The sequence below is a fragment of the Melopsittacus undulatus genome, chromosome 8, assembly GCF_012275295.1.
Source record: "Melopsittacus undulatus isolate bMelUnd1 chromosome 8, bMelUnd1.mat.Z, whole genome shotgun sequence".
Classification (NCBI taxonomy): domain Eukaryota; kingdom Metazoa; phylum Chordata; class Aves; order Psittaciformes; family Psittaculidae; genus Melopsittacus; species Melopsittacus undulatus.
In genome coordinates this window covers 16,756,085-16,768,625 of record NC_047534.1, presented here as the reverse complement: position 1 = coordinate 16,768,625, position 12,541 = coordinate 16,756,085, and the positions used below count along the sequence as shown (strand labels likewise).

General features: G+C 45.5%; 1 protein-coding gene across 1 annotated transcript in view; it reads right to left on the bottom strand.

Annotated features, from left to right (window-relative positions):
- Positions 1–12,541, bottom strand: part of LOC101868711 (uncharacterized) — a 36,073-nt gene that overhangs the window by 1,223 nt on the left and 22,309 nt on the right. Inside the window, exons 10-12 of the mRNA XM_031050357.2 lie at positions 10,231–10,448; positions 8,586–8,671; positions 2,539–2,608 (exon numbers count right to left, since the gene is read on the bottom strand). Of these exons, the coding sequence (XP_030906217.2) occupies positions 2,539–2,608; positions 8,586–8,671; positions 10,231–10,448 (374 nt within the window). The remainder of the gene's footprint in view (positions 1–2,538; positions 2,609–8,585; positions 8,672–10,230; positions 10,449–12,541) is intronic.

Sequence of the window (12,541 nt, the reverse complement as noted above, 5' to 3'; positions counted from 1 at the left end):
TCAGCCACAGAACATCCCAGTCCAATGGCTGAGCACAGCACTCCCTGACAGCTCTTATTGCTGGGAAGGTTCCAGTTTGGGTATGGACCACGTGTAGGGAAATATGGGACCACTTTATAGAGGTCCACTGGAAGATCAAGAGCCAATAATGATCTCCCCAACAAAACATGACTTTATCATTTCCAGATATGAACTGGAAAGAAGCCTGCATGGGGAGTAGGCATCTGTAGGTTCACTGCATGAGCATAAGGAACTTCTAAAGCATGGATTCACCTGCTCCTAAGGCACATGTTTCAAATAGGGCAGGTGAAAAGTGCTATAGAAATGCTGCTTCTCTCAGGGACTGCAGAAGAAGGCAGACAACTAGCCCAGACACAGATGTGACCACTAAAGTATTCCACATTTGGGAAGAGGGCTTCTCATCCTATTGCCTAGTCCCAGATCACACAGGGAGCAAGTACAAAATTCCTTTTCATTTCCATGGCTCAATACCACCAGTAAATGCTGCAGCTCTGCTTAAACCATGGGGATTTGAAACCCATGTTCATTTAACCCTCCTGAACTTTGCCTGATATCATGGTGTTGCTCATTAGCTTTGACCTGGAAAGCCTGGCTGACATTTCATAAACTCATTAGCAAGAGATCAGAGGATCAAACAGCGTTTCTAGGCACATCCTTTGAGGTACAGTCATTCCCTGGTGAGCTTGCTCCTCAGATCTAGCTTTGTGATCATAGACTCATAGAGTAGTTTGGGTTGGAAGGGACCTTCTAAGGTCATCTATCCAACCCCCATGCAACGAACAGGGCCCATCTTCAACTAGATCAGGTTGCCCAGAGCCACATCCAGCCTGGCCTTGAATATCTTCAGGGATGGGGCATCCACTCTGGACAATGTGTGCTAGGATTTTACCACCCTCACTGTAAAGACATTTTCCCCACATTCCGCCTGAATCTTTCCTCTTTTAGTTTAAAACCATCACCCCTCATCCTGCTGCAACAGGCCTTGCTAAAAAGTCTTTCCCCATCTTTCTTATAGGCCCCTTTTAAGTGAAAGGTTGCTGTAAGGTCTCCCTGCAGTCTTCTCCAGACTGAACAACCCCAACACTCTCAGTTTTCTTCATAGCAGAGGTGCTCCATTTCTAAACCTACCCTGAACTTTGGAGCAAAAGGACTATTTGAAAATACACATTACTTGCTGCTGTGCATCTTATAATCCACAATGTAGAGCGTGGCATCCACTGCTGTCCCAGGACTAGACTCATGGTCTAAACTCTGAGCTGCTGTGAGTAGCCACTGCTTCCACCAGCACCAGAGGGATTTGATTCAATGCCCCAGGCTGCCAGAAGCAGGGAGAAGGGCTGAGCATATTTGTTTTCCTCTTATCAATCACAGAAAGCATGATAAGCCTCTTTCTGATAGGCTGACTCTCCGTAGCTGTGAAGCAGAAGGGATTTTATGTCAGCCAGAGATATGTCATGTCCTTTTCAAAGCAAATCAGAAAACAGCCTGGACTTGCTGCCCTATCACTTGGCAACAGCCTGGCACTCTGGAAGTGGTGAGCACCACACGATGACAGCCTTGTAGCTATCACAGACCTTCCCTGGCAGTGCCTACAATCCCAGCTGCACCCAGGGAGAACATTACCAAGCCTTAGGGAAAGCTGCTGCAAACAGCAGCTGTATGACTTTGGGGAAGTTTGGGGCAGTTTTGCCTGTGTTAAAAGCAGGAACACAGACTTCAGAGAGGGTTTGGTGTCTTTTAAGACTCACTCCTTGGAGTCCTGGTACTGAAGCAGCAGCTCTGATGTGTTACACGAGGTTACAAACACGTCACTCTCTTGCTGTGTTTTTTTTGGGAAGCAAAAGGGATCCAGGGGGAAACTTGTCCCTTTGCTACTGTTCTCATCCTTCCCAGTTCTTTTACATCTGCTAGTCTTAATTCTTCAGGCACTGCCTCCTCTATCCAAATCTCTCATTTGTTTTGCACTAAACTTTGATGATAACAGCCAGAGTTTTAAGGGTATTTATACAGTTTATTCCCATTAGCTGCCCACATGCCACTTAGCATTTCCCTTTTTGGGATGAACTACTGAAAAAATATGCAGATAGCCTATCCCTGGAATAGGTAATGGCCTAACTTCTCCTCTTCCATTTGGATATGGGCTGAGACAGAACTCCCCAGTCACAGGACACGTGCCAGCTTGCCGGAACGGCTGAATGAACATTTTGTGTCACTAATTATTGACATGTATCACAGATATCTTACTAAGTGTTGATTTTTCATAAAAAGTAACTGACACCTATGGAAAATACTGAATATTTATCAAAATCTCCAAATATCTTGTTTCAAAATAGTGGCACCATTGTAATGTGAAAACAGTGTGTTGTGGTTTATGCCAAGACTCAGGGCTCTCATGAGGCACCATATTTGTCTTGCACAAGTTAAAATTTTCTTTTAACATTCAACCAATTTTGACAACTTTCATTCATCACAGGGACACAAAGGACACAAATCTGTACCATAAACTTCTCTACTTGCCTGTTTCTCATTTTGAGGATAAAGGAGATGCTGCACAGCGTCCAGGACTGACTGCTTCTGCCAACTGACCCTGCGGGTAAAGGAAAATGGAAGCCAGTGTTACTTTGCCATCCAAACTGTCAGAAACTGTAGATGACCCAGCTCTGAGGAGAACTATGCTCTGTGCCAGCAGCTCTGTCTGTGGGCATCTGTTACTGAACTTCTTTAGACAGCTAAATCCTGGGTTTTACAAAGCTTTGTATAAATGGATTTGGATTCTTAAAATACAAGCCTTCAAACCAACAGTAATGACCTGTTGCATAATGGGGTCTCTGGGTCAATGGGAAATATATGTAAACATAGATAGTCAGCTCTGTGCAAGGGTGGTCTTCTCAACAATCTGTGTGTTTTTCCCAGACCCCAGGACTATCTAAGCTGCCTTCAGCAGCAGTGTCTGCTTCACCAGTCCTTCTTTTGATCTGGTCCACACACGAGCTGACCTGTAGTGATAGGACAAGAGGTGTTGGGTTTAAACTTAAACAGGGGAACTTCAAGTTAGATATAAAGAAGTTCTTTACTGTTCTGAATGGCTTCTTTGCCACGGTCTTCACTGGCAAAGGCTCTGACCGCAGCACCCGAGTCTTGGAAGGCGGACGCAGGGACTGTGAAAACCTAGACCTTGGGCCCACTGTACATGAGGATCTGGTTCGAGACCATCTTAAGAACCTGAATGTACACAAGTCCATGGGACCTGATGAAATCCATCCGCGGGTCCTGAAGGAGCTGGCGAATGAAGTTGCAAAGCCACTGGCCATCATATTTGAATAATCATGGCAGCCAGGTGAAGTTCCTGATGACTGGAAAAAGGGAAATACAACCCCCATTTTCAAGAAGGGGAAAATGGATGACCCAGGGAATTAAAGACCAGTCAGTCTCACCTCTGTGCCTGGCAAAATCTGGGAGCAGATTCTCTTGGAAGGCATGCTAGGGCACATGAAAAACAACAAGGTGCTTAGTGACAGCCAGCATGGCTTTACTAGGGGAAAATCCTGCCTGACCAATTTGGTGGCCTTCTATGATGGGGCTACAGAAGTGATGGACAGGGATGGAGCAGTTGATGTCATCTACCTGGACTTGTGCAAAGCGTTCGACACTGTCCCACATGACATCCTTGTCTCTAAATTGGAGAGATATCAATCTGATAGATGGACCACTCAGTGGATAAAGAACTGGCTGGATGGTTGCACTCAAAGAGTTGTGGTCAACGGCTCAATGTCTGGCTGGAGATCAGTAACGAGTGGTGTCCCTCAGGGATCGGTGTTGGGACCGGTCTTGTTTAATATCTTTGTTGCTGACATGGACAATGGAATTGAGTGCACCCTCAGCAAGCTTGCCGATGACATCAAGCTGTGTGGTTCTGTTGATACGCTAGAGGGAAGGAATGCCATCCAGAGGGACCTTGACACACTTGTGAGGTGGGCTGATGCCAACCTCATGAAGTTTAACCATGCCAAGTGCAAGGTCCTACACCTGGGTGGGAGCAATCCCAGGCACAGCTACAGGTTGGGCAAAAAGGAAATTCATGGTAGTCCTGTGGAGAAGGACTTGGGAGTGTTGGTCAATGAGAAAATGAATATGAGCCAGCAGTGTGCACTCACAGCCCAGAAAGCCAACCGTATCCTGGGCTGCATCAAAAGAAGTGTGACCAGCAGGTCAAAGGAGGTGATCCTGCCCCTCTACTCTGCTCTTGTGAGACCTCACTTGGAGTATTGTGTGCAGTTCTGGTGTCCTCAACATAAAAAGGACATGGTACTGTTAGAACAAGTCCAGAGGAGGGCCACAAGGATGATCAGGGGACTGGAGCACCTACCATATGAAGACAGGCTGAGAAAGTTGGGGCTGTTCAGCCTGGAGAAGGCTGCGTAGAGACCTCATAGCAGCCTTCCAGTATCTGAAGGGGGCCTACATGGATGCTGGGGAGGGACTATTCATTAGGGACTGTAGTGATAGGACAAGGGGTAATGGGTTGAAACTTAAACAGCAGAGGTTTAGATTGGATATAAGGAAGACATTCTTTACTGTTAGGGTGGTGAGGCACTGGAATGGGTTGCCCAGGGAGGTTGTGAATGCTCCATCCCTGGCAGTGTTCAAGACCAGGCTGGACGAAGCCTTGGGTGCCACGGTTTAGTGTGAGGTGTCCCTGCCCATGGCAGGGGGGTTGGAACTAGATGATCTTGAGGTCCTTTCCAATCCTAACTATTCTATGATTCTATGATTCTACTGTGAGGGTGGTGAGGCACTGGCACAGGTTGCCCAGAGAATTGTTAAATGCTCCATCCCTGGCAGTGTTCAAGGCCACGATTGACAGAGCCTTGGGTGACGTGGTTTAGTGTGAGTTGTGTCTGCCCATGGCAGAGGGGTTGGAACTACACGATCTTAAGGTCCTTTCCAACCCAAACTATTCTATGATTCTATAAGGCATATTCAAGAGAAATTAAGAGGCAAGGACAAATTTTAAAATCGCCCTTTAAACTGACTCTGTGCACACTCAAGTCTTAGGCTTAAAAACTCTCCAGAGTGGTTTTGGAAACCAGTCCCTGCTCCCTGCCCCCATATCCAGGTATTGTGCTTGGCAGCTTTTCTGTTCAGTGCTTTTCAACAGCTCAAAAATTTTACATCTCATGTGTTCATCATTTTTTTTACTTCTCCACCTCCTTCCCCTCCAAAGCTCCCAGAGATGAGCTTCCTATAGGGATAACATCACTCCCTGCTAACAACAATTAGTACTTGGTAAGAATGTTACATCAGAGAAAATAACATCCAGCTAAGTTCCTTAACACTTGACTTCTGTTCTGATTGCACACATTGTCTAAACCCAGAAGGGTGTAAGGCTGTCTACACTCTGGTTTTCTTCTAATGCAGCTAAGTTTTGGGTGTGCTTGAGTCAAACACTGCTCACTGAGTTCAGTACAATGTTAACTAGGTGAGCTCATAAGGACCGTGCACAATATGGTTAGGTCCTAACAATCTCATGGGCATCAGAAAGTACTTTTTAAAAGCTCAAATAACCATAGAGAAGTAATCACTATTAAACCAGTACCACCTATTAAGACAGCTAGATCTTGTTTGTCATGCATAAAAAGCAGAGCCTGCCTTTCTTCCAGGAGCTGCTTTGAATCTATTTGTAAATTCTTCTTTCTGCCACCCTGCAGCTCGGAAATCTGGCTGTAAAAACAAGTTATGACAGGGAAAATTCAAATGCTTTATACTGGAGATCCAGGCAGTTGGATGCTGACAGAACAAACAAGGTAAGTCTCACATAGTTTTCCTTTCTGTGGATAGGATTGTGTCACGTCATTCTTTGGATTCTGCCTCAGTCCCCATGTCTCTTCAGCTTCCCCTCACCTCTTCCAAACACTTCACTCTGCCCTCTGAGTTACCCTTGGCACTTTCCCAGATTCCTGCTTCAGCTCCATTTTTGGCAGCCAGTCAAAATTACAGGCTGCTTTTCTGCCCCCACCTGCATCAATGTTGTCCCTTTCTCTTCTCTTCCTGCCCTTTGGTGCAGAAATAATGCCTTCATAGATGTCCAGAGAACAGGCGGAGTGGGTGGTGCTGCTGCTGCACAATAATCACTGCACAGTTATAAGGATCTGTGTCTGTCTTCAAGGCAACTGCTCTGCACAGCACATCCTTCAGTAACTGAATGTCTCCTCAAGGTGCCCCTGCTAGAGCTGGCTTAGGAAAGCTTTAATAGGCTCTGAACTATGAGCAGTTATACTAGCAAAGCTCACATTGTTCCTCTCAACACCTGATTCCTCTTTTTTATCACAGCCCACCTCTGACATCATATCCCAGGCTTCCATACAGATGGCAACATTTCTCCCTCTGGCACAAAGCCTAAATAATATGGCTCAGCTGTGAATCAACTCCCAGGGCTGTAAAATAATCCCTTAAACTGAGGTGCTTCAGCAATGCAGCTGAAATGCAGGCCAGAACCTGTGCAGGTACTGGAATCCTGGGCTGTGGCAGGAAGAGGGAAATAAATACAGTGATTTAGGCAGTACAAGAAAGGTCCCGTGGCTCCTGCTAGTGGAGCTGTAAGTGTAATTAACCTCAGATGTTATTCTGAAACGAAGATGTCTTAGCATTAAGTGTCCTTATGAGACACTGGTGGAGTCAGGCTGGGTTTTCAAAGATATTTGCAAAGTTGATTTTAAAAAGTATAATGCTTATGCCGCAATAAAGGTGTGAGTTTACTGTTGGCTATGGTGGATCTCTCCAGGGATCTCTCCCTCCTTCCCATCCTTGGGCACACCTCACCACCCTCCCTTTCACAAGTATCATCAATCACAAAGGCAGTTATTATTTTGTACAGCTGGTTTGAAATGGCTGCAGGATCACTATGTGTGGCACTGTGGGTAAGAGGCAGAGCAGATCCTGCCCCTTGGGAGTGCCTCCTAACAGGCAGAATTTATGCGCATGTACTTTGCAGTTCAGCAAGGAAGTTTATCCTTTGGAGAGCCAGCCACCCTGGCACAGAGCAGGATGAGGGGTGAAAACACAGCTGAGACTGGCACTTATTCCTCCCTGTGAACAGCAGTGAGAAGACACCACAAGGTTTGCTCTAGGGGTGCTGCCTCGAGACTGGCAATCATAAAACATATCAAGTTTAGCCTACAGAGAGGGAAACACTGTGTTGGAGCTGATCTTGTTATGCAGTACCCATGACCCTGATGAACAAAAGCCTGGGGAAAACAAGGTGGGGGATCTCAGCCAGCTCTGCTGACAACCACTCTCACAGAACTACCTTCAGCAGTGATCTCTGGGCTTCCCAACAGCTCACTTTTTCCCCATAAACCAGAGAAGGAGTGGAGAAAACATACTAGAAAGATCTTTGATAACTTGCTCTTTTCTTCTCCTTAGTGCTGTACTTTGCAGGGTGAAAGGTTGGGGATGTGGCTCCCCAGGGTGTGATTTTAAATCAGTGGGAGCAAGGTCCAAGTTTTGTCATTGGGTTCAAAACATTTCTGAGGAGTTACTGAAGAAACTTGTTCCAAGTATTTTTCCAAGGTGTGGTCTTGTGTCTGAGCACCATAACATTTCAACAAACTACAAGAACTCCAAGGTGTCTACCAGCTTGGACCAGATTTGTGAACCAGCTTGGTTCAGATTTGGCTCCCTTAATTCTTGTAAACCCATGACATCCTTGAATTCCATATTCCTGTCCAACTGACAGTGTTGTCTGGCAGGGGGGTTGGAACTAGATGATCTTAAGGTCCTTTCCAACCCTAACTATTCTATGATTCTAAGTCCTCCAGATGAACAGAGGTACAGCCATGGTCATGCCAATCTTATCAGTGTCACTGCTGAGCTGCTCTGCACTGACTGTGTCAGAAAAAAAAGACTCTCTTGGCTTCCCCTGCCAGAGGAAACCATGTGCAAGAGCCACACACATGGCATTGCCAAATACCAGCCCTGTGCAAGGAAAGCTTCCCTCTGGGGAGCAGTGGGTTAATTGCCCTGCTAATCATTCCATTTCACTAATCAGTCCCTGCAGAGGGGTTCTGTTTGTTTTACCAGGTTCATATATCCTCTACTCAGCATTTCTGGTGATTTATTTAAGAGGCTCATTTTTGATTTTGCTCTCTGGCATTTAAGTTTGGGTTGTTTTTTTGTTGGGTTGTTTTTTTTTGATAGCAAACATAGAATCTGCTGAGCTATTTCTCCTAGGAATTTTATTGATTTAGAAGGTTTACTTCCCAATGAGAGCCCTCATTTCAGAGAATTCCCTGTATCCATGGAACCATGCCCCCAGGCCTCACAGACACCACAACTCAGTGTTTAAGGGCCTGGTGTAGGACACGTGGCTTTGAAACTGGGAAACATGCTGACCTATTAACAACATAACTTTGGAAGGCTGTGTTGCCTTTGAGAGGCACCTGACCTCATGGGAGTCTGAAATGGAAGTGAAGTACAGAGAAGAAAGGCAGCTGCCCTCCCTCAGATCACAGGCTCTCTGGCAGGGGGTGAGACAGTGCTGGTAGAGCAATATTGTCCTCACTTACCTGTCCAGCAGGGAGTCGAAGGAAATGACTGCATTGTCTCGCTGTGCTGCCAGCACAAGACACAAACCATTCTTTAAAAGAGAACACTGCAAGACAGGGAAGAACAGAGTGTTGCTATTGCTGTCCACTTAGGTGAGACTGTAAGCCTCACTGATAAACTGCTGACAGCACAGATAACTACTTATGTGCTGTGTGAGTAGAAGAAAGTCACAGAGCAACAGACTCCTTTAAACTGAAAGAATATCATGTCTGAACTGTTAGTTACCCTGGTCCTGTGGTATAATATTATTCCTGTTCCCTTCTCTCAGAGTGAAAATTAGCAGGTTATTTAGGTGCGTTATTCAGTTGCAAAGTGTGCTGGGAACAGGAATATGGAGATATCAGACAACGTTGAGATGCTGTAGCAGAAAAAATTATCACTTGACAGAGCCCATCTCCCTTCTGGCAAGCGAAAGCAAATGCTGTAATGTTCACCTTTGGCTCAACAGTGCCAGACCCTTCTGGAAACACTCCAGCTCTGCCCAGAGCAATTCATCTCTGCCAAGAGGAAGTGTTTCCTGGCCAGGTGAGCAGTGCTGCTGCCATGGTTCTGTCTCCCACATGCTGATTCACTTTGTCCTTCCTAGAGAGCTGTGCACCTTCCCATGTGCAGAGGGATGGCATCCTAGGGGAGCCACAGGAGAAGGAAGAAGTGCTTACACTAACTGGATGTAAGGTGTAATTGCTGTTCTATACAGATATACTTCAAAGGCATGCTGTCAGTTTAAAAAATCACGACCTGAAAAGATCTTACCTGTTCTTGTTACAGATAACACCAAAGACTCATAACTGAAAGGCTGTAAGCATCAATATTTGTGGGTTTTTTTCCGAGGGACTGATGTGTGTCTCTGACAGCACTTTGTTGATTGCTACTTCCAGCATAAGTAGTTTCCCCCCTTGTTTACTCTATGCTGTTGACAACACTTTCTTGCATGATCTACCTTAGTGCTTTGCCCTAGAAAGGTTCCTGAGATGGTGAGCTTCTCCCGCACAAGTGCAAAGAGACACTGATGTAAAGCAATCTATCTGCTTGCCCCAGTAGCATATCTCTTGCTTAAAACCCGTGAACGCTTGCTCAAACCTCATGCTGGACTGCAGCTTAAGCTGTCAGCACCAACTAAGTGGGAAGCAAAATTAAATCTGTGCCTAGGACTTCAGGGCACAGTCAAGAAAATGGAAGGGTTATTTAGCATTGTAGAAGAAGACTAATGGGGTGTGATTAGAGAAAGGGAAATACAAACTATATTACATGTAAAACCAAGACAGGGTACAGTGGCAGAACATACATAATAGGAGCAACTGCACACTGAAAGGTGAACTAAATAAAATGTTTAACATGGATGTGCCATTCACATTAGGGCACATGCAACAATATCAAGGTTATGTGTCAGCAAGGTAGTGGAGATACAGGAACACCAGGAACTAGCTAGCAAGGCATGCTGCCACATTCCCTACCAGAGGTATTAGAGCTCACATGCAGTGCTGTGCTAATACTGCTACTAAAGCAAGTTTGTTCCAAGCTAGCTGGATTCCCTAGCACAGCATGGCATTAAACAGCTCCTATTTTGTGTGAAGGAAGCAAAGCACGACTCCAGCTGTTCCATACCTGTGCTGCAGCACTGCATCCTGCCCTGCTTAGTGTCTTGGAGATGAAGCGAGCCTGTGGCATGTCCAGAACAGTGAGACGTACTCCAGTCACTGTGAAATCTGTACCAATGAGCTCATCAAGCAGTTCCACATAAGGCGGGGGTTCTGAACCCCGAAGGCTCACTCCAGGTAATAGGAGGCAAGTAGTTTGGCAGAGGTTGTCGAGCAATGGCTGATCTGAAAGATCAAAGGACAACACATGCTTGTTTTATACCTATCCCAAACAACTGGCAGCCCTCTAAGTAATTCTTCCTGGCCACAGACCAGTAACTGGAAGATCTGAGGCCCTCAGGCATTGTTATATGGTTTGGGATGTTCACAGATGCAATTGCTCACCTTGAGCTGTCGAACTGCTGCATGCCTATGTGTCTGTATCTGGAGATCACAAGACAGCAGTAGTGACCCCATTTCAGAAGTCAGACAAGGACAACTGCTGCTTTGCTACAGGAGATACTAGTCCATTTAATTTCTTCTAAGCAAAGAAATCTGTTAATCCAGCTGCTTTTTATAATCCAAAATGTAATTCTGAACCAGCGTACATAAGACTTAATGTATTTCATATTTTCCTCATGATAAATCTGCCTGTCCATTAGGCAGCAGGTTTGTGATAATGATTCGCTCAAAAGGAGAGGCTTCTTTGTGTGCAAGAGCTACCTCTAGTGTTCAAGATGAGGCCACCAAGTGAAGGATGTCTGCCTCGCTGGAGGCATATTTTACTATATTGCTCCTGACAGTTCAAGGATCACGTGTGCTTGCTTTTCCAGGACAGTGACTCTTTGAAAAACATTTTCTGAGACACAAACACATCAAGGCTGAACACTGGTTTCCTTTCGACTCTACTTAGACATCTTCAAAGCAAAATGATCCTCATGCAGCAGTAAATTAGGGGCACATCATTTGAGATGTGCTCCCACCACTGGGCTGTTCAAAGCTTGCAGAATACCTGTGCTCTCTCCACAATAAATTATTTTTCCCCCTATTTTATCTTATTTTCTGCAATCTCTTATAAAAATTAGGAAGTACAAATCTGGGCACAAGCCCAGTCCTTTCTCATCATGCAATAAACTGATGGGGACATACCACAGCAGCAATATGGGATGTTTTGGACTGGGAGCACCTGCAAGTCTCCTCTCACTGCAGCTTTGTGCTCTGAACACAGCCTGAGCTGACATACCCCAACAGAAACACAATGACGTGATTGCATCTCTGCAGCCACATGCAGAACAGCCTGGTCATCTCAACAAAGCTGCTGTTGGATACACAGTCACCAAGTTCTTCTTTCAGGACTCATACAACAGTTTTAGGAATGTCAGTAACAAATCATAGAATACGAGCTTGGAAGGGACCTCAGGTATCGTCTGGTCCAACCTTTCTAGCCTAAGTATGACCAAGACTGAGTAACCCAGCACTCTGCCAAGCCCAATCTTAACTGTGTCCAGTGTTGGGGAATCCACCACTTTCCTGAAGAGATTATCCCAATGGCTGGTTGTTCTCACTGGGAAAAATTATTCTTTTCTGTCCAGTCAGAATCTCCCCTGGGATTAACTTCTGTCTATCACCTCCACTTTTCCATGTAACTCCTTACAGAAAGAGAGCTACATGGAAAACAGAGACTTTGTAGCCACCCTTTAAATAGTGGAATAATGTTGTGAGATAGGTCTCACCCTCCCACTACAGGGATCAGTTAACTCTTAAACCTTCATGCAGTCAGTCTCTGCTGTGCTAGTGGCTACAATAACAAGGTCTTTCTTAGGTCTGCAATCTAAAAAAGGAGCTTGCCTGAGGACTGGTGATTTTTGCAATGATCACGAAGCATGCGTGGAGCATAACCCAAAGCTGAATTAAGACAGTGGAAAGTATTCATTGTTAATTACCTTGGCTAAAATCCTTCTTCAGATACACCCCCTATTTCCCCCTAGGTGACTTTGTGCCTCCCAAGTAGCTCTGCTGGCATTAAGGCACAGGCCTTGGCTTACAGCACCCTCCTTGCACTTCTGCATGTGCTGTCTGGTGCATCTGCAGGTAAGGGTCAATGCCCAAAAGCCCTGTATCAGTAAGGGTTAAGGTGGAATGCGATGATCAGTAGTTCTGCAGCATTTTTATCATACTCTTTGCCTGTCCACAACAATCTTGTGGTTTTACAGCTGGGATTAACAACTGCAGCACTCAGGTGCAGCACAGGAATGTTTGCTCAGCTGTTCACCCTCCTGCTTGCCAGTCACATCACAACTCAAGCTACAGGAATGAGAATGACCCAGTTTCAAACAAGT